Source organism: Microcaecilia unicolor, chromosome 3 (genome assembly GCF_901765095.1).
Source record: "Microcaecilia unicolor chromosome 3, aMicUni1.1, whole genome shotgun sequence".
Classification (NCBI taxonomy): domain Eukaryota; kingdom Metazoa; phylum Chordata; class Amphibia; order Gymnophiona; family Siphonopidae; genus Microcaecilia; species Microcaecilia unicolor.
In genome coordinates this window covers 161715053-161737986 of record NC_044033.1, presented here as the reverse complement: position 1 = coordinate 161737986, position 22934 = coordinate 161715053, and the positions used below count along the sequence as shown (strand labels likewise).

Genomic DNA, 22934 nt, shown 5'->3' with positions numbered 1-22934 from the left:
CCCTTTCATTCTTTGTTACATTTAAGTATCTGCCCCAAAGTTTCTCATTGGATATTAATCACATTTACCCCCTCATTGCTAATTATCATATGACAGCCCTCTAAAATTTTCCTTGGACCAAACCTGAGCCTCTGTCGATTGTTGGTTCTTCTGCTCAGGTTGCATTTTCTTATCTGCAGACTTCCATGTGAAAGCTCTGCTTTAGCAGTCTGGCACATGGAATGTTTCACTTCCCTTTGTTTATAGTTCACAGATATTCAATCATGGTTTCATGCCTGGCTGTTAGTTCTAAGGCCTGTCCTTGAAGCTGTCCTGTGTCTCAGCAGTTTGTGCTTTTTTACCCCCCCCCCCCCCCCCCCCCCACGTCTCAGCTTCTTATCAATTTGCACACGTCTCTTTAAACTAACAGAGTTCCTTTGTTAGTAATTCAGACAGCTATAATGTAATGATTTCTGCTAGAAAGGGCTTACACAAATATAGTTAGGGCTTAAACTATATAGTTTATCTTTGCACTTATGGTAAGTGAAAAAGCAATATATTTACACGTTTCTCACAGAGGGCCAGATTTAAAAATGGGTAGAAGGGAAAATCGTGGCAGCACAGCCTCAGTAGAAGCATGCTCCACCTGAGCTGGAAACCTAAAGAAGCAATGAATAATTACCAGGATTTAAAAATAAAATTGCGGTTAAAAAGTAAATAACTGTCATTTCACTGCTGAGAATTCAGAAAAATAGCTGACTTGTTATCTCATATCCCCTCCCTTCACCTCGTCCCTTTGGTATACGATATACTGGGCTATTTGTTTCTGTGCTGTTGAAGGAGGAGGCAGCACAACTGTGCTTCTTTTCTTTCTCAAGTACGTTTCTGAGGTAGTAGTAATTTTTCACTGCCTGGGGATAGACACAGCAGTGGGGTATGATTATGAACACCACTCAGTGCAGTTTTTGGTGAACTGTTAATAAATATGACATTGTTATAATGAATAATAATATGGTAAAGAAAGAGACTGAACCGAGAACCAAAATGATGAGCATGTAACTGAAACCTAGACAGCCAAGAGCAGTCCTGTCCATGGAGATAAGATCTGTGGGGGCTCGCACCTGTGCACTGTTTCTGTACGATACAGATGTTTTGTCTGAATGAACTAAACATTTGTATACAGTAGCTGGTTCTCTTTTGTTTTATTTTTATAACTAGCATGCTCTTTTCTTTGTGAAAAACCTGTTAGGCTATTGTGATTAACTTTTTATTGTACAGCTTCAAAAGTATTTTTGAGTCATCCATCCCCTTTAACCTTGAATATGCCATACCTTTTATTCAAATTGTTCCTGTAAGTTTGTGTTTCAAATATAACCAGCCTGCCTTTCCCAAAAAGTAACCTCAAATTTTTTTTTTAAAGCAGATTTATATATCTTAATTAGTGCAAAAAAGGCAGAATTTGAATATTTCTTCAGAATAATTAAAAAAAACAGCATTTGACATTATTGTGGTGTCCTTACAAGAACAAATAGAACGCTGGTTAATCAGTGGACCTATCAAATACATCTGGTATAGTGCCTCTTTATACATGTTCCTATAAGAAGTACTGGGTTTTTGTTTAAAGAACACAAAATTGAAAGTATTGTGTGGCTTCATGAGCTTTGTTTTCCTACAGTGCCCAATGACCCGCTTGTGCCGACTGCTGTGTTAGGTGAGAACGCTAGTCCTTTGTCATCCATTCTCAATTGAATCTCATCTCATTGCATGGTTCATGAAGGCTTATTCTGTGTTGAGATACCATGCTCATTTTGTCATAACCATTCAGGGTATACTCTGTCCTAAATTCATTTTCTTCACTTTCACAGTTGAAGTGTGTTAAATGCTAGCATGTGAATGTAGTGCAACTTCACAGCGAGACCCATAGCCCATACCCAAAGCATTAGGTAGGAAGTTCCCCTCCATTGCCGCAGGCTGCAAATCAATTTGATCCAGAGGAGTTGGGTTCTTGAGACCATGACCCTTATAACTTGTCTAGATTGATTAAATTGTGCAGACAGGACTATCGTTGTGAAATAAAATACATATAATTCTGTTCTTTTCCTTGCTGCTTCACTGTACTGGAATCATGTTTCTTTTTTCCCCAACTAAGCAACAGTGGAATATAAGAACAAAAAAAAAAAATTTGTATTAACATCTGAAAATACAAGAAAAAAAAGTTTACAAATATTGTTTCTCAGATTTGTATTCTGTTTTACAGTCTACTGTTTGGTTGCTCATGAGTAATATATTATGATTTAGCATTGTGCCTTAGCTACTCCACTATCACCTTCTCTTTATTGTACATGTGCCCCTCTTGCCAAATATGGAAGTGTTTACAGTTTGCTTTTAATATAGCAAAGAGTCTACCAACAGCAACAGTACTGTTCTAGATCAGAGGTGGGCAATCTTGATCCTCTAGGCAGAAACCTTGTCGGGGTTTCAGGATTTTGTCAATGAATATGCATGAGATCTATTTGCATACAGTGGAGGAATGCATGCAAATCTCATGCATATTCATTGGTGAAAACCTGATGAGTTGCGGCTCTTGAGGACCGAGGTTTCCCACCACTATTCTTGATAATTTAGGTGATAAATATTCATTTTTTTTTCTTTTCTTACTATTAAGTTGTTAATAGAATATTATATCTTAGTAATAAGACGTACATGGGACCTTGTTATTGGCTAAAGTATTGGTCTTGTAAGTTCCAAAGTTGGAGATTCACAGCCTGAAATGGCCTTGTAGCAGAGATGGTGATGGGCATGCCTGGAACAGATGTGGAGGGTAGTAGTTGTAGGAAAGGGTTGACAGGACAGGTAAAATACAAGAGAAGGAGGAAAATTCCTGGAGGAAAGGTCCATAGTCTGCTATTGAGACGTTGCCACAATTTGGGTTTCTGCCACCTGGCATGGCCACTGTTTGGAAAACAGGATACTGGACTAGATGGACCCTTGGTCTAACCCAGTATGGCTACTGTTATATTCTTGTGTATGGCATTGGGTGGCATATGGGTCTTTGTAGGCCGTATTTTATAATGGGATACCCATTGGAAGCCTATTTTATAAAGGCAACATATCAGCAATTATAAAATAGGTCCCAGTAGTGTGCAAATGCCAACACCCACAGGTGTACATGTGTTTGTATGTACCCTACACCTATGAATGCCTGCACATGCCATGGCATGTACTTACTTGTGTGTATGCTACAGGGCAGTTTTATAAAAGGCAGAAAATCCTTTCTAAAATGAACTCTTCCCCCTCCCCCTAATGTGTACATGTATCCAGAGGAAACAAATCTCTACCAGGCAGTCTGGATGAACTCTCTTGATATGAATCTGTCACTATGAATATAATTCTATAAAAGACATCTACTGAAGGCACTTGTTATGGCACTTCTCAAGTGTTTTCTATAGAGAAAAGAAGCCGCAAGTAGCTCAAAACACATTTACTTTTAAAGCTTGAGCACATACACCAAGTAGCTTAGAACACATTTACTTTTAAGGCTTCAGCAACCTTATAGCTGATGTAAATGCCCATATATAGTTATGAGTTGGAGCATGCATATATTAAAGTATTCTGTAATTTATGGGTGTAATTGTGTGCTCTGCCCAAATACCATCCATGGGCATAAGAAATCACAGTGGCTACTTTTCTGCTAGTTGGTTCTCTATAAGGGGTCATTTACATGCCTTCCTGCTGCCAACAGCTATGCAGTTCCTTATAGATTTTACCCCCTGTATGGGTATTAGATTTGATTATTCACTTTTTCAAATCTAAACTCAAGGTGAATTACATTTTAGGTACAATTGGTGTTCTCTGCCCAAGGTTGCTTATAATCTGGCCATGGAACAGTGATGATCTCTTCAGCTTGAAAAATTAAACTCCCCAGAAAACACCAGCCCTATTTTTAATTGCTTTATATTTTTAATTCGGCAGGAGCAACGTGAAAGATACAACATTGTAACACTGGTATTACAGTGGACTTTTACTGATAGGAATCAGTGGACTTCATTAGCGACCTGACTAGAAAGCAAACTGGCTCTCTATTACGATCATTGGTGTTTGTCATACATACGATTTTGCTATGAATCAGTTTACACAGTTATATTACTGATCCTTTCTGTGGTTTATCTGAGTTTAATGGGACAGGTTTCCATTAAAAGTCTTATTCCTCCTCATAAGGGCTCAAAAAAGGGCTTCCCAACCCTCTCCTGGCAATCCTACAGTCCGTTGGGATTTCAGGATATCCACAGGATATCCTTTTGCGGGAGTGGGTAGGGGAGCTGGGGGTCCAGTGAACCTCCAGCCCCTTGCGTTGGTCTGTTTGACAGGTCCAGTCTTTTTTTTTTTTTTTTTTACAGCCCGGATCTGTCAAACAACTTCTGCAGGAGGATTGTGCCTTGGGCGCATTCCCAAGCACAATCCTCCTACAGAAGTGCCCCAATGATCAAAGCTAATAACACGCATAAATTTGCATGCTATTAGGTTTGATCATTAGGGCTTTATTTCCCTATGCTGTCCCAGCATTAATTTTAAAGTGCTGTTCGGAACAGCGCGGGGGAAATTGATCATTGGCCCACAGGAGAGGTTTGGGAAGCCTTGTTCTAAATATCTCTTCCTGTCAGATATACTATACAAACATAGCTATTCTCCTACTTCAATCTCACAAAAACTCTCACATGCTTGAGAGCTGACAGAAATGCTTCCTCCATGCAAGACCAATCAGTGTCACTCCTGCCAGTGTCTTGAAATAGTGTCTCTTGTACTTCTGAAACTCAGGAAAATTCTTCCTCTGCTTCCGGAACTACTTATGCAGGAAAATATGCTAAGCCTTAAGCTTGAGATTTTCACTTCATATTGGGACTGCACAGTCCTTAGCCACTTGAAATAATCAAATAATTTCACAGTACATATGTCTGATACTTCTGGGGGGGGGGGGGGGTCTGTACCTTGAGCAAACCAGATGGTTTGAGAGAACGGCCACAAGTGTTAGTCTGTGAAAAGTAAATTTTAGGTCACCAGTTCAACTTCCGTTTTGGTCTGGAAGGACTTCAAAATGTGACACATAGAGAGTGTGTTAGCAGTCTCACAGTTAAAATACTTACATCACAGCTGCTGTCAAGTTCCTTGGAGTTTTGCTGCACACATTGCAGACATGAGAGATGGGTGGACCATTGTAAACAAAATTAGGGAGATAATGAGAAAACTAAAGACAGCCTAAACCCTCAATATGATTACTTATTCTATCTCTTTGGGCAATTTCAGGACATTAAGAAATAGTCTGAATGAAACCTAAATTCCCACCTATAAAGTAATCCAGTCCAAGTGGTTTACTGTAATTTGGATTATTGAGTTAGAACTTGGGACAAATGCTTAACAACCTTATTCAGGAGCAATAAAGTAACCCTCTGTCTGACACTGTCTTCTTCCGGCCTTACCCTATCTGGGCCCCTCTTTCAGATGGTAACTGCCTCTGTAAGTAGAGCTCTTTGAGCCTTGGTATATGGGATCCTTCCCCAGGTAGAACTCTGCTGTTTCCTTTATTTTTGTAGCTGTTCTTGGAGTGGGAACATTCTTTGGTTCCCTTTTCTTGCTCCTCCTGGCTGATTTTGTTACTGTTCACCTTCACTACCTTCATGGGAGGAGGAGAAGGTCTGGTCCATATTCAGGTTCCACAAGGAATCAGTGCTTTTTTCTGTGTGCAAAATAAAAAGTGCCCTGGGATATTTGTATGTTCCCTCTCCTCTACCTTCTAACAATAATTGGGAATACATTAATATGTGAGGATATTTCCAGCACTTTATGGGCACAGAAGCCTAATATTGCTGATTTTGGATTTTTTTTTAATGGTAACATTGATGTTAATTTCTAGTTAAATTAGATATTTTGATGTGTTTCTCTAGTTCCTGGATTAGTATTTCGTTGTCATTCCATGCCATTATCTCTAATGTATTCCATAATAAAGGATTTTGTGAGTAGTTCAATCTTTTTTTTTTCTTGGTAATGCATGTTGTATAGCACTGCAGTATACTGATTTATGATGCTGTTGTGATGATGGCTGAAAATAATCTCTGTGCTCAATTTTTGTTTGTTTTGTGCTGCATTTTTCTGACAAAGTACCTATCACTGGTAAGTGCTGAGCAAAAAGATGGAATATGTTATAAACTCCAAACAGTCTTGTCATTGAAAGAACCACAGAACTGTAGAATTATGTCATGTATGTTTGAACAGTCTAGTGCAGGGGTAGGCAACTCTGAGGTTTTCAGGATATCCACAATGAATATGCAGGAGATAGATTTGCATACCATGGAGGCAGTGCTTGCAAATCTATCTCCTGCATATTCATTGTGGATATCCTGAAAACCTGACCTGCCTGCCGCTCTCGAGGACCGGAGTTGCCTACCCCTGGTCTAGTGCAAACGTATTAATGGATGCTGGTTACTGTGTGTTATAATTGTGTGATGATTATTTATTTATTTATCAATGTATTTATACCCCACATTATCCCCACAAACATGTGGCTTACAAATTAGAAATGAAGAGTAAAAGTGCAATAAAGAAAAGACACTTTACATAGAACGGTACAAAAGAATGGATCCAACCAGAATCCACGTTTGCATGCTTGCAGGGGTTATAGTCCTACATAGGTCTTGTAGAAAATTATGTGAGAGAGTCTTCAATTAAAGACAGTTGATTTATTGAAGTCTTCAGTTTGTGTGTGATGTTTTAAGAAACGTAATGTGGTTGCTTTTTTAGCTTGAATGCACATAAATAAAAGTTAAATTAAGACCAAGTCAAAAATGTGAGAGAATACCTTTCTGTTGGATAAACAACGTTTCTTAACTAGCTTTTCAGAAGTTCAGGAGCTAAAATGCCGGGTCTGAACAGAATGAAAAAAAAAACAATGAGTATGCAAGAAAATTATAAGTGAAAACATTATTATGACAGTCTGAAGGAAAAAGAGTTTGGGGTTGAAGGGTGAGAGGTTGATGGTGATCAGGTTTGTGGCTCACAATGGGTTAAAAAGCCCAGGTCTTTGGTGAGGCTTTCTTTTCCATTCAAACGTGTCCAATCATTTTTTGCTTCAAAAGTCTTATGTTCCTAGATTATGTTAAATTTTGCTTTAAATACCCTAATCATAAGGTTATTGATCCAGTGGATTGGTCCAAAAAGTGCTTCTTTTTGGAATTGTAATCTTAGCCTTCTCTTTACTTTTTCTCTTATGAATTGTTAACATACCCCATTATTAGAGCTCAAAGTGATTTACATCATAAAGAGAGCCAATCAATCATTGTGAACAACAGCAAATAACCCATATAATTTATATAAGAACATAAGAGTTGCTATACTGGGACAGACCAAAGGCCCATCAAGCCCATGGCCAATCCAGGTCACAAGATCCCAGAACAGTAAAACAGATTTTATGCTGCTTATCCTAGAAATAAGCAGTGGTTTTTCCCAAGTCCATCTTAATAATGGATTATGGACTTTTCTTCTAGGAAGTTATCCAAACCTTTTTTAAACCCTGCTAAGCTAACTGCTTTAACCACATTCTCTGGCAACAAATTCCAGAGTTTCGTTACACGTTGAGTGAAGAAATATTTTCTCTGATTTGTCTTAAATTTACTACTTAGTAGCTTCATTGCATTCCCCCTAGTTATAGTATTTTTGGAAAGAGTAAATAAGTGATTCACATCTACCCGTTCCACTCCACTCAGTATTTTATAGACCACTATCGTATCTCCCCTCAGCCATCTTTTCTCCAAGCTGAAGAGCCCTAGCTGCTTTAGCTTTTCCTCATAGGGAAGTCATACCATCCCCTTTATCATTTTCATCGTCCTTCTCTGTACCTTTTCTAATTCGGCTATATCTTTTTTGAGATGCGGCGACCAGAATTGCACACAGTATTCAAGGTTCGGTCGAACCATGGAACAATATTTGTTTTCCATTCATTTACTAATAATTCCTAACATTCTATTTGATTTTTTAGCCGCCGCTGCACACTGAGCAGAGGGTTTCAACGTATCATCAACGATGACACCTAGATCCTTCTCCTGGTTGGTGACTCCTAATGTGGAACCTTGCATCACGTGGCTATAATTTGGATTCTTCTTTCCCACGTGCATCACTTTGCACTTTCTCACATTAAATGTCATCTGCCATTTGGATGCCCAGTCTTATGTTCTTATATCCATACCATATCCATTAATAGTTTTTCTAGCAGTACTCTGTAAATCAATAACCCCTATTATATATTTCCCAAATAAATAGGTCTTAAGAGCAATAATGTGATCTTATGCTTGTATGAGTTCATGCTCATCTTTAATTTTTGGCCTGTCTTGTCAATCTTCTTCACATGTTCTACACTGAATAATATATACAGCATTATAGGAATAGAATGAGTAGGGTCCTTTTATGTTGAATGTCTTGCTCACCGGGATGTCTGTAATGTCCTTTTGATATGTGTCACGAGTAGAATGTCTAGGATTCAGTGGGCGCCTGTCAAAAAAGTTGAGGACACTAGAACACCATATTGTGCAAGGTAGTTGGGGCAAGATCATTCTCAGAGCTCCAGTTAGAATGGGAGATAGGGTGTGAGGGTATGTGTGAAATTTGAGGAATGTCTGAGACAGGGTATGTGTTGGGTGGGTGGGTAGGTGACTGAGGCAGGAGTATGGCGTGTAGGGCAAGGGAGTAAGTTAGGTTTTTAAGGCAGGATATTTGGGACAGTAAGGGTGTGTGGAGGATGTCTGCTTTGGGTGATGTTCTGAGAAGAGGACTGGGGGCTTATGTATGTCATGTGGGAGTTTGTGTACATATGGTGGGATGTAGGAATGTGTGTACTTATGGGGGGCATCAATTGTAGGTTTAGTATCTGGGTGGTGGTGCTAAAGGGGTGATTGGGGCAGTACATATGTGTGTGCATGGATCCAAGAAGAGAGTATTAGGTGCAATGGAGGGTGTCCGGTGCAATGGAGGGCTATGAAGAACTTCAGATCTTGCCAGACTGAATATCAAAATGACTGAAGAAATTTAAAGTGATGCACATAGGGAAAAGCAATATATACAATGAAATGTTCTATATTATGAGTCACTACCTGGGAAGAAAATAGTAGGAATACTATTTTTACATCATAGTCCTCAAAATCTGGTGTGGTTTGATTTATTGGTAGGATGTTATTTTGACCAAACCTCTAAAATAGAGGGGATACAATTTACTTAAATGGTTTCTGCCAAAAGATACAAATTCAGTGACATCCATTAATGGACTAGTTTTAAAGCATCTATAATCTCTTTCCCTTTCTGATCAGATATGTAAGTTGGAGAGATTTGTGGAATCATACTTGTGATGTGTTTTTGACATGCAGCATTTAAGTTAAAGCCATTGTTAGCTAGTTAGTCCTAATGCAGATTTATGGGTTCATTTTGAGGGTCTGTGTTTAGAAAGCAAAAAAAAAAAGTTTAATATTAGTTTTTTGAAAGATTGTTATTTTTTGAGACCATGTGCAAGAAGAAACATGTAGAAGATGTTTGTTAAGCCTTTCTATTTAGGAGTCCTTCACACGGTATTTGATGGAGCGGTATCCTCTGGAGTGATGTGTCCTAAAGATTTCAGTATATGTGCATTGAACTGCAAAGAGCAATGAGTATTTGGAGAAATGGTCAAATATTGTTTACAAGTCTTGCTTTTAAATCACAGATGAGAACCACACTGCCACGGCAGAGTCCAGTCGCTTGCTAGATGTTCCTCGCTACCTGTGTGAAGGAACTGAGTCTCCATACCAAACGGGGCAGTTGCATCCAGCTATCAGAGTCGCCGACCTGCTGCAGCACATTAACCTCATGAAAACATCGGACAGCTATGGATTCAAAGAAGAATATGAGGTATATATGTCACTTTGAGCTTCCTGTACAGAGCAGTGCTGTTCCGAGGGCAAAGACTTTACTCTTTAGTGGAGGACTGGCCTAGTGGTTAGGGTGGTGGACTTTGGTCCTGGGGAACTGAGGAACTGAGTTCGATTCCCGGCACAGGCAGCTCCTTGTGATTTTGGGCAAGTCACTTAACCCTCCTTTGCCCCATGTAAGCCGCATTGAGCCTGCCATGAGTGGGAAAGCGCGGGGTACAAATGTAACAAAAAAATGACATACAAATTAGAGTGAGTTAAATTTGCAATTCATTTTGTTTAAGAAATGTAAATTAGCTGATTAGAACTGAATGGTAACGGGTGTAATTTTTCCCCAATGTCCGATTTTTCTCACCATCTAAATGTATGCACCTCATGCATTTAGAAAGCTAAATTTAGAGGGTGAAAGTGTTCAAAATACAGCAGCTTAGCTGGATAACTCAGTTTTAGCTAGCTAAGGGGTTCTTTTACTAAGGCATACTAGCGTTTATAGCACACATTAAAAATAAGTGTGAGCTAAACGCTAGAAATGCCCATATATTCCTATGGGCATCCGTTCGCTAATCAGCATGCACTAAAAACCCTACCGCGCCTAAAAGACCCCATAAGCCTCTTGATACTTTGTGATACTTTATATTGGATATACGTAAGAATAATCCAGAGAAGGTGTGCAGAGGTTGTCTAGATCACACAAGTTCTCTTGCAGATGAATGCGTATGAAAAAGGTTGTAAGATCTCATAAATCCCTTGGACAGCAGTATATCTGGATTTAACCACTCTTTGCACTTATCGTATTGGGAAGGGATTCTTGGTAGGTGGATGGGCTGGTACAGTATCAGTTGCAGTGTTCATTCTGGTTGTAATTTTGTTTTAATACCCACCTCAACAGTGTTTCCCAAACTGAGATTTGTCTTTGTTTTAGCTTCACAGTAGGGTAGTGCAATGCTGGAAAAGTAACAGGTTGTTGCTAGTCACACTTTGAGTTGCCACTGTGTGTACAGCAGGGGCGTAGCCAGACAACAGACTTTGAGTGGGTGTAGGCAAGAAGTGGGTGGGCACCAAGTGTTCTCTTCCCCCCCCCCCCCCCCCCCCCCCCACCACCCAAAAAATATCTCAGCTGGTGAGAAAATGCTTCTTTTCATCTTGGCAGTCTGCAGCAGGCATGCACTAAAAACTGAGCATGCGCAGGTGCCATTATTGTGGAGAGTAGCATTTTTGTTACCATCGGGGAAATTGAGTTGGCCGAGCTTGGGTTCGCCACCAGCTACCGCTAAACGTGTGCTACTGTTGGGCGGGCCTGAGCCCTAAGTGGGTGGGCTCCGGCCCACCCAGGCCCACCTGTGTAGCGCCACTGGTGTACAGCTGAAATTTCTCATGGTAGGATTGTGGAAACAAACGAAACAGATCAGTCGGTGGAGCAAATCAATCTTTATTATAGGGTTACAACCCAATAAAACACCCAACACAGGCTGTGTTTCACCCTGCGTCAGGGGCAATAGTGTGTTCTTTTTCACCGAATGGTTAAAATGGTGTATACCCTAGTTTCCACCATTAATTATATATGGTGGAAACTAGGGTATACACCATTTGGTGACAAAAGTCACACTATAGCCCCTAACGCATGCCTTTTGGGTGAAACATGGCCTGTCTCGGGCATTTTATTGGGTTGTAACCCTATAATAAAGATTGATTTGCACCACTGATTGATCTGCTTCACTTGTTTCCACATTGTATTTTGCGGATTGTCTGCCATGTTGTTTTTTTTTGGACCATCATGGTAGGATTGGCCAGGTTTTTTTGGAAAGGTAGAAACCATGAGGTGATGGTTTGTTTAGTTAAACTGGCATAGAAATAATTACACAAATTCGTTTATTGATGGAACTGTGGCATCATTCTTAAGTAAATTGTTTGCCCATTTTACCCCGCACTAGTTCTCATATTATAGAATGCAAAAATGTATTGAAACAGTTTTTCACCTTATTCTTGGGACATGTACTATACATATTTGTTTTTATTAATTCATTATTTCAGTCTCCTATGATTAAAAGATTTTTTCTGAATTGTTTTGTTCAGTCCTATTTATGTGTTACGTATGTGTGTCTGTATTATAGAGTTTCTTTGAGGGGCAGTCTGCTTCGTGGGATGTAGCTAAGAAAGACCAAAACAGAGCAAAGAATCGGTATGGAAACATCATTGCATGTAAGTTCCCCCTTCTTTCTGTTATCATTCATGTGTTTTGCTCGGCTTGATCTAAGTCGCTTTCATTCAACGTACAATGTATTTTTCTTTTGTTTGGGGGAGGGGGAGCCTTTCTGTAAAACAGAATGAAGAGGTTTCATCTACAGAGAGGTGATAAGGGTTGAAAATACAGTAAGCATTTAGTGGGAAAAACCCTTCACTGCCTCTGTCCTTAGAGACACAGTACAACAGAGCACTTCAGACGGGTCCTTCCAAAGTGAGGTTAAACTGAAGTGCTTCCTCCAACAAACCCATTATTTTCTCAGCATTTGAAATAGTAGCTATGGGAACAGTTTTCCTTGACTCACTTTTATCTTTCCCAGTATAGTTTTCCATCTCTTGTCTGTATCCCTTCTTCTTTCAACATTCCTTTGTATCCTGCCCTCCTCCTAATACTGTATCTCCCCTTCATACCAAGAATCCAGAGCAGCAGCAGTAATGGGACAATTTTCTGTTCCTCCTCCTCATCCTGGAAAGCAGTTATCTTTTCCCTCTTCTACATGAGTCCAGGTTGGGCTACCTCTCCATATCATCATCCTACACAGTTCCTTCATTTGTAGTACCTCCCACCTATCCCAGTCAGCTCTCCATCTTCTCTTGATCTATACAAAAATCTCTTCCTGTTTCTGCCCCACCTTCTTCCCTCAACTGCCTCTTCACCCAATTCTTCATCTTATCCTTTATCTCTATTCCACCCTCTTTTCCCATAGATTTGTACTGGCGCTTCTCCCTTCCCCCTCCTTCTTGGACATGCTGTATTCTAATCCTTCTTCTCATTCAACCTCTGCTTTCTGCTCTTTACACCTATGCTATCTCTTCTTTCCCTTCTTCCCACTGTCGTTTTCTCTTTTCTTGCTGTCTGTGTTTCTGCCTCATTACCAGGCAATCCTGTTTTTCCAAAACTGCACCCTAGTTAATTTGCTACCTCCTCTTCTCCACTACATGAGCTGGACCACTGCCTTCACTGGCTTCCACATACAATCTTCACTGCCTCCTCAATCCTCACTTTTCTTTGTGTATAAAGCTCCGCATGTATCCAGTAACACTACAAAATAAGTAATAGTATATTATTCTTATGCTGCTTTTTATGTTGCCTTTACTTTCTCCTGTATCACAGGTTTCTGTCTATATTCCACTTTTCCCCAAAAAGAACTCAACATAGCTTACTATATACAGTGAAATAAAATTATCAAAATAAATTTTAAATCTACAGTCTGATAATTCAGAGGATTTGGAACTTTGGAAGTTAACTGGACAAATCATCCTCCTAGCCCCCCCAAGCTGGACTACATTTATCTGGTTAAGAGAATGCTGCACTTGGGCCACACATTTGCCATTCTAGGGGCATGGTTATAGTTTAGATAGAGCAGTGGCGTACCAAGGGGGGAGCGGTCCGCCTCAGGTGCACGCCACTGGGGGGGGTGCCGCGCACCTGTCGGCTCTTCGTTTTCATGCTCCTTCTGCCCCGGAACAGGTTACTTCCTGTTCCTGGGCAGAGGGAGCATGGAAACGAAGAGCCGACAGGTGCGCGGCACCACCCCCCCAGCAGCGTGCACCTGGGGGGGGTCTTTCGCCGGTGGGGGGGGTCGCGCTGCACCCGGGGGGTTATTTTGCCGGGGGAGGGGGCACTGCACCCGGGGGGGGGGGGGGCGGGACGCATCGGTGATCCGCCCCGGGTGTCAGCGCCCCTAGGAACGCCACTGAGATAGAGAGCACAGATGTTCAGCACTGTCTGGTTAAAAATCACTGGTTGTCAGGCCACCCAAATAGAAGGTCTAAAGTTATCTGGATAACTCTCTATGAGTAACTTTAACCAACTATATTTTGCAGTGGGACTTATCCAGATTTTCTGCAGACTTCAATGATTAACTCCCCCACACTTGCTCACAAACCTCACCGTTTATACCAACCGCGCTATCTCACAGAAGAAAAGTAGGCTTACTGTCACTTACTCCTTTACATAGGGTCTTCATTGACTGCCAACCTCCTCCCTTTTTCCAAGCAATCCTAGTGCTATCTTTTCCTCCTCCTGCTTCCCTGAGAGGTAGGCCAGTGCTTTCTAGTAATTCTAATGTGCTGCAGGCAGGCTATTGCATCTTCTTGCTCTGGTACTGGCCAGCATGAACTACCACTTTTGCTTTCAGAATGACTGAGCCTGCCAGAACCACTTCTTGATGTTTTTCCAGCCCTGTTTTTCCATTAATTTTGAGGGTTAATGCGCTGTGAAATGTTGATACCTCTCCCATCTTCTCATCCTCTATTAGAAGTGTCACGTAGCCTGTGCTCACAGAATTATTTTTGAAAGGCCCAACAGATGGTGTTAGACAGCAGCCAAGAGCTCAGCACCTGAAAATGTCTGCGCAAATAACTCTGCATTATCGAACATTTCTCTTCTGCCAGAATTGTGTGGTGTTGTATTTTGGAACTATAAAACCACACACAAACATTTTTATATTTGCCAGCACACAGGCGTGCCTGCTTGAACTGCACAGTTGCTTAATCTACATGGGGATAATTTTTATAAGAGAACCCTGTACGTAAAAGTTTTGAAAAGATACCTATTTCCAGCCTATTTAATAATGGCAATTTAGGCACTTATGAAATAGGCAATGCAGAACTGGCCCCAGCCATATGCAAGTTCAGACATACAAATTTGCAGCATCGCAACTCCACTTCTGCCTCACCCAAACTACACCCTCAGGAATGTCTGCACATAGATCACAAAGCAAGTACACATTCTCTGTGTTCATACAGTTTAATAAAAGCCCGTTTTTTGCACATAGAACAGGCTTTACATTACTTTGCCTAGCACTTATATTTCACCTACACCAATTTTCAGTCCAAGGCGGATTGCATATTATAAGAATACCAGCAATAAAGTATGGGAAGTACAAACAGTAGCATTTATATTAAACCAGCCATAAAACTGACTCACCAATATTCATTAATCTGGGCATCTTAATCTAAAAGTATATACTTCTTAAATGAAATAGTCTTAACAGACTTGGGAAAGGAAACATAGAGGGGCATAATCGAACGGCCGGCCATCTTTCGTTTCAATAATACAGTTGGGGCCAGCCAAATGTCAGAGATGGTCGGGTTTGAGATGGCCAGCATCGGTTTTCGCCGATAACGGAAACCAAGGCCGTCCATCTCAAACCCGGCCAAATCCAAGGCATTTGGTTATGGGAGAAGCCAGCATTTGTAGTGCACTGGTCCCCGTGACATGCCAGGACACCAACCGGGCACCCTAGGGGGCACTTCTAAAAATTGAAAATAAAAATAGATCCCAGGTGCCTAGCTCCCTTACCTTGGGTGCTGAGCCCCCCCCCCCCCAAATCCCCCCCAAAACCCACTCCCCTCAACTCTACACCATTACCATAGCCCTTTTGGGTGAAGGGGGGCACCTACATGTGGGTACAGTAGGTTTTGGGGGGGGGTTGAAGGGCTCCCATTTACCACCACAAGTGTAACAGGTAGGGGGGGATGGGCCTGGGTCCACCTGCCTGAAGTGCACTGCACCCACTAAAAACTGCTCCAGGGACCTGCGTACTGCTGTCAGGGAGCTGGGTATGACATTTCAGGCTGGCAGAAAAGGTATTTTTTTGGTTTGTTTGTTTTTTGGGTGGGAGGGGGTTGGTGACCACTGGGGGGGAGTAAGGGGAGGTGATCCCCGATTCCCTCCGGTGGTCATCTGGTCGATTGGGGCACTTTTTTGAGACTTGGTCCTAAAAAACAAATGGACCAAGTGAAGCTGGTGAAATGCTCCTCAGAGCCGGCCTTCTTTTTTCCATTATCAGCTGAAGCCGGCCATGTCTTAACGCCCCCGTCCCGCCTCTCATACCCTTCTGAAATGCCCCCCCTTTAACTTTGACCGGCTCTGACGGAAAGCAGTTGGAGCAGGCCAAAATCGGCTTTCCATTATACCGATTTCGCCGGCTTCAGGAGATGGCCGGTGATCTCTTCCGAAAATAAGCTGGATAGTGAGTCAAATGAGTTACGTCTACAGACAATACATTCCAGAACTTGGCTGCCTGATAAGGAAAAAGAGTAGGAAAAATTCTCTTGGATCTTAAGCCCTTACACGTTGGAAATGATAGCTTTAAAAAAAATCCAGGCACTGACGCTGCTACTACTACTACTATTTTTCATTTCTATAGCAGTACTAGACATATACAGCACTGTACACTTGAACATGTAAGAGACAGTCCCTGCTAAGCGGAGCTTACAGTCTAATCAGGAGGGCCCCTTTTACCACATATTGATAAAAGGGGCCCTTAACTCTCCATTGTCCCAGGTACAAAGTTTAAAAAAAATTAGATTGTGAGCTCACAGAAAAGGATAGGTAAATCAAATCCCTTCCCCTAAAACAAAACAAAACAGACTGAATACAGAATAAACCCCAGCAAGAAAAAAAAAAACAAAGAAACAAGCAAGCAAGCATGTATTGCCTGACAGTAGTCCACAAATGAAATCCAAGAATCATATTAAAAAGAGAAACACAAGAAAACATAATCCTATAGTGACTCATTTAACCTTATATCAGGGCCGCTGAGGTGGGGGGGGAGCGGGGTGGGGAGATTCCCCTGGGCCCGGCCATAAGCATTGCTATGGGGTGGCACAAATGCAAACCAGCATTAAATTCTCCCCCCACCCCCGCCTGGTTCAGTGTCTCTCTCGTCTTTCCCTCCTCCCTTCGTCAGTGTTCCTGCAGGCTACTGGCAGCATCAAAAAAGAAAGCAACCTGCCTTCAGTTGGCCTCAGAAATGTTCCCTCTGCTTTGTCTTGCCTTCTCTGACACAATGTCCTGTGTCCACACAGGTGGGACACACAGCAGAGGAAACACTTCAGAGGCCAGACAGAGGTAAGTTGCTTCTTTTTTTGTGCTGCCGGCGGCCTGCAGGAGCACTGCTGAGGAGAGGAAGGAAAGAGAAGAGATTGAACCAGGTAAGGGGGCTATTGTAGTGGCAGGCAGGCAGGGACGCGGAGGCAGTGGTCAGGTGGAGAGGGCAGAGGCAGCGAGCAGGCCAGAGGAGGGCACATTATTTGCCCCAGGCCCGGCTTTGTCTCTTGGTGGCCCTGCCTTATATTGACAGGTTTAGAGCACCTGTAAGCATTCTCAACAGAGTCATCACTCAATTATTAAGGAACAATCGTGATGTTCATATAAAACATGACCCTCATCAAGCTGCTTAATGCACCTAGAGGTGAACTGAAACAAAAATATGACCCAAGAAGAGAATACTTCCATCTCTCTTGGGTCATTTAATGGGAATGGAAGTATCCTGATCTTATCCACCATGAAATTCCCATGTTGTCATTCAAAATAGAAGAAAGTTACTGACTCATTTTGGGTTTTCTCAGGATAATATATCAGGTGTTACCCACTTGACCAATACTTCGTAGTTTCTAAAAATCCAGTCAGGTCCAAATAATCACTTGAAGAATCTCCAGTTTTTCCTTTTTGTTGTCCTCCATCTTCCTAAAAAAAAAAAACAAAAAGGTAGATAGTAAATGCTTTTAGGGGGAGGCACAGTAGTGTCAGGAAAATTCAGCACCTCTCTCAGATTTATAAAATCTTTTTGGAAAGTTCAAAATACTCAAGTTCGGGTATCTAGCAGTGTTTTACAAGATCTCAGCATTACTATGAACAGGAACCAGTATGAGGTTTACCAGGGATTCAAACCGCTGTAGTTGTGTGCTAGAGACTAGAGGTTTGCAGCTGAGCTAAAAGCTGAAGGAAACATGAGCTTAACTAGTGAAAAGAAATGTCTGCCCCATAAAGGAGCCTTATGGACCAGCATGAGGTATGTCTAATCAGTGATCATAAATAAAGAGAGCCAGGCAGACATGTCATTGCTGGTAGAACAGTTCTAGGTGAGCCTGCCCTGTGTTTACTGCTACCCAACAACTCTTTACTGCCTAGTAGAGAGTTCTACCATACTGTGTTTCGTACCCAGTTATTGTGTTATGTCTGCATGGCTTCAGGCTGCCCTGGAACTAGCCACTCTATCCATGCTCCTGCCCAGAGGAGGTCCTGACTATAGGACACACTTGGACCCCTTTATTATGAATAAGATCTTTACCTATTTTTTCCAATTTCTGCCAAAGAGTCCTGAGCTTAAACTTTAAGAAAAACCTGTGAAAAACAATTAGCAAAAGCAAAGCAGACCCACTGCAACAACTCCACTGCTCTCCAGATGGAAGCATTATAACCATAGGTTTATTCAAGGGGAGGTACTGTGAGGGAAGAGAAATCTCTTTGTCTTGAACTTTACCCCTGGGAGTGGATCAGGCCTCTCACCACTTCCCCTTCCAGCCACTTCAGGGAGGGGAGGGTTGCAGGTTCCACACCACATCCTGCATCAGGGCCCAAATCTCCACACCCCAAGGTGTTCTGAGTTAAGCATAACCGGTGCAAACACCCATCCCCTTCTCAGTAGCACTTCAGCTAATCACACAGATGGCTCAAGGGTCTAAGCGAAAACTCACTTCTGTAAGCTGGGGCTTCCCTGCAATGACCCATGGGTGCATCCTGACAAACCCCTTCAAATTAAGCTGATCAGGTCCTACAGGTACCCAAACTCAACCCTTCTGCTTAGGAATTAAAGCCAAGAAATAGAGGACAAGCAAAAAGAGTGACCAGCCAGCTATTGGGAGCTTGACATAGCAGCTACCATCAAATTGCTATCTTGAATCATGTGATAAAAATGTCAGCTTAAAAAATGTTGTCTAGGTAGTAACAATGTGTTCAATTAGGTCATCTGTTGACCAAGTTAGATGCCCACATGCCAACTTCATAGATCCCGAAAAGGAAGTGACAAATTCTTGATCTAAATTCACTACCACAATGAGTTTTTATTGTTTTAAGAAAAAAATGGAAAATAAATATCTGAATTCTTCAGGTTGGAGGGATGGTGTCCATGTCGCTTCCTCTCCACCCCTCAATGATTTGCAGAAAGCTACTACTGATGGATAATGTAGCTTGCAGGGATCTCACAGTTAATTTCTGGGTATAAAATAAAATTCATTTTCTCTGGCATACTAATGTACTGGCATGCTAATTTTTTAAAATGTTTCTTTGTTTTGCTATTTTGACAGATGACCACTCGAGAGTCATTCTGCAACCAGTGGAGGACGATCCTTCTTCAGATTACATTAATGCCAACTACATAGACGTAAGTGTGTTTAACATGGCTTGTTCTCTCTTTTGTATTTATTTTCTTTCCCCCCCACCACCTTTTTCTGTATGTGAAACCTTTTTGCATGCCAACGCTTATAAATTGATTGCTAGCATTTTTTTTGTAAACAAAAAAAAAAATGTTCACTTTTCTTTGTTCTCAGTCCCAGTACTCACTGACATTATTGTGCTTTCTTTCACACCTGACTTTGGTTTGGGCTGTAGATTTGGCTGTACAGGGATGTAAGTACCACTATATGTGAATAACAGAACCCTGTTATAAATATTTAATATAGATATCATGCTTAATTATTTTATAATTACTACTAATGCTTATTACAACCCATCTGTGCACGCTTCACCTAATTAACTCCATATAATATCACTGCTTTTTTTTGTTGTTTTTTACTACTATCTTGTGTGTACCTATACATTTAAAAAAATTAAATTTTATACTTTAACATAATGTGTGGTAGATATAATCTAGAATAGTTGTCATCTTTAGAAAGAAGTTCATCATTCTGATTTTTGCCATGTCCATTTTTTTCTTTACCATTTTTCTTTGGTTGCTAGAATATTAATACTTTCCACGCGTGTGTATGTATGATGAGTAGGATGCTGTGACAAAGTATGTAAAAAGATTTGGTAATTGGAGTGTTTCAGTTTTAAGCTAACTGTTAAATAGTGCTACCTTTAGAGAGGAGAGAAGATTGAATTTCTTCTGACAAATAGAAAATTGAACCTGTCCATTAGAGAGTTGCACGGGGACAGAAATTTAACCTGTCCATGCAGGAATCTAACCCGCCCCCACTGCTATTAATCTCCTCCATCCCTACCCCTGGCCCAGCCAGCCCAGATGCTGCTACAGTCATGTTGCTCCCCCCCCCCCCCCCCCCCAAAGAAAGCCAGATTCTTTAAGCACTGAAAATACTGCTAAAAGTAACATAAAATGCATTTTCTTCTGTACTGTGCTAAATACAAAATTTTAAAAGATGTTCATTTTCAAAAAAGCAAACATCTATGAGCAGCATGTCCCCCTTTCCTTTCCTTGCTATCCATGAGCACCATGTCCCCATCTCCTCTCCATCCCCTTCTATCCCTTATGTTCAATTTTCCCCTCCCCCCCCCCCACACCCAATGTTCAGTCCTTTTTCCAGCCCCGCTCCCTTCATCCACCCACGACTCTATCCATCCATGACTCCATCCAACTCCCTTCCCCAGCCCTCCAGCACTGAGTCAGAGTGCCCTCCCCAAACATACCTCAATATACACCATGGTGGTCTAGTGGCCTCTTCGGGGCAGGAAAGATTCCCACTCTTTCCTGCTTGCTGCCGCCAATCCTTTTGCTGCTTCTTTAAAATTGGCTGCTGAAACCTCAAGAGGAAGTCTCAAAAGGCCACCGCTTGAAGTTTCAGCAGCCGTTTTGATGAAGCGGCAGCACCGAGAGGATCAGCAGCATTGGGCAGGAAAAAGTGGGGATCTTTCCTGCCCCAAAGAAGCCATTAGACCACAAGGTGCATTGATATACATTTGGGGAGGGCACCCTGAGGCTCGGGTGGGGGGGGGGGGGAGCTTGCCTGCACTTCTGTGGGAATCCTGCAGGACCTGGGTCCATCACTGCAGACCTGGAGGGGATCCCTGCGGGATTCCCGCTAACTGCGTTCCTGTGCAGCTCTCTTTTCCATCAGCCATCTAGAGGCAAAATTTAGCAGGTATTATCTAATGCTTGAATCCTGTTGGGATTTGCTGTGGTTTCAATGGGGGAAAAATAATTTACAAAAAAAATGGTTTGAAATTTTTTTTTATTCAATTGCCTTTAATTGCTGATACCTTAGGCTGTACTCTGTATCTTCTTTTTAAGTATGTTGACCTCTTATTCATGATATTGAACTACAGTAGCACAAAACAGAGAGGCTCGCTAGATCCATACCAAAAATAGATGCAACACACTGCGGGTGCAGAAGTGATCTCAATATTGAGATCACTTCTGGAGCTGCTGTGTGTTGCATCTGTACAGTAGCCAGTAATTACATGGCACTAGAGGCCCCTATTGTGCAAGGGAGAGCACATGAAAAATACTTTATTCTTGACTATGCTTTTATTGAGGCATTCATTGCACTACATGTTGCTCAACCCTGCTTGCCTCCCCACCTCTAAAAGAGGTTTATATGCAGTTGAGTCTCTGTTATAGCCCTTATTTCCATGTATGCAAGTAAACTAACATGGCAATCGCAATTTGCTGCTCAAAGGATACAGTTATTGTATGCCTAAAAGATCTATTTAAGCAGATTTATACCATACCAGGCAGTTTTACACACTTGGAGGAGTAAAAATTATATGTGTGTGTATATATGTATGTGGGTATGTGTGTGTGTATATATATATTTTTTTTTACAGATGGCTATGCATGCAAAATTAACCAGAGTATCTATAGCATATTTTGTTTCCCCTTCTGCTGCCCTCTAATCTGAGCTGAGTCCTGTTTGGAGGGCGCACCTTAACAACAGCAACCTCAGAGGCAGGAAATGAGGAAAGTTCTAGGCCTTTTGACTGTGATTGTGGCTTAGCCTTGTGGCTACGTTCTAATATTAATGTACATTGCTTTAGCAGGAAGATTAATCCTGCTTTAGTAATAAAAGATATGTTCTAACTCCTGATCTAAGGAATCCATTCTTGGTCTTTCAGCTGAGCTAAAAAATCTGTAAAACATGTAACTTAATTTCTCATTTACCCAGCTTTACTGGGGACATGGTGCAGATTAGATCCTGAATAAACTCCCTACATATACCTATCTATAACTTGTGCAGAGCTACAGAAGTTCCAATTGGTTTTCTAACAAAAATGTAGTCCATACTGACAGATTAGGATTTAGGTATCAGTTACATAAATAACTATAAAGTAAGGCTCTCCTGATCAACTAGTGATAGGTAGTCAATTTTTTTATGTTTATTTAAGGGGTGATCTCCTGCAGTTGATTCACCTTGTGGAATGGCCTTTTTGCTGATTTGTAATATAGGCTTGGGGCCAGTGAAACACCTAGTGTATCTAAAAAAATAAAGAAAAAAAACTCGCCTTGAACTACTACTGAAAAAGTGTGTGCGAAATCCAAATGCATTCCAAAGCCAAAATTTAAAGGGATAGGAAGCTTCACTGCCATAATAAAAAAAAAAAACACGGTACCTCAGTAGGTGGATATTTCTCAAAGGAAGGTTACTCCCTTAATGACTTCACAATCAGGGTATTTAAAGTGAATTTTAGGAGTACACAGGATGACAAAACATTTGAAACTGAAATGATCAAACGCTTGAAATAAACACAAAAGGACTGAAGGAGGATATTTGGTTTTCTCCCCTGTTACTAAACATAAACTAAGTTTTACTGCCATTTACCTCTGTGAATCTTCTTCACTGAGCTAGATGAGTATATGCATACAACTTAAGTCCTAACTGACTCTGAACCATGTAAACTCCTGTAATTGCACTGTTTCTTCACTCAACTAATGGAGGGAGTATGGTTTTAAAAAGTCAGTCACGGATGTGTTGAGTTAGATCAATAAATGTTTATCTCCTCCAACTCTGAATTGACCTTATTGCCAT

The 22934-nt window shown here is 41.3% G+C and overlaps 1 protein-coding gene across 1 annotated transcript in view; it reads left to right on the top strand.

The window, feature by feature from the left end:
- The window catches only part of PTPRK (protein tyrosine phosphatase receptor type K), a 919308-nt gene that overhangs the window by 814483 nt on the left and 81891 nt on the right, over positions 1 to 22934 (top strand). Inside the window, 3 exon segments of the mRNA XM_030196529.1 lie at positions 9716 to 9900; positions 12032 to 12119; positions 19260 to 19336. Coding sequence (XP_030052389.1) covers positions 9716 to 9900; positions 12032 to 12119; positions 19260 to 19336 — 350 coding nt within the window.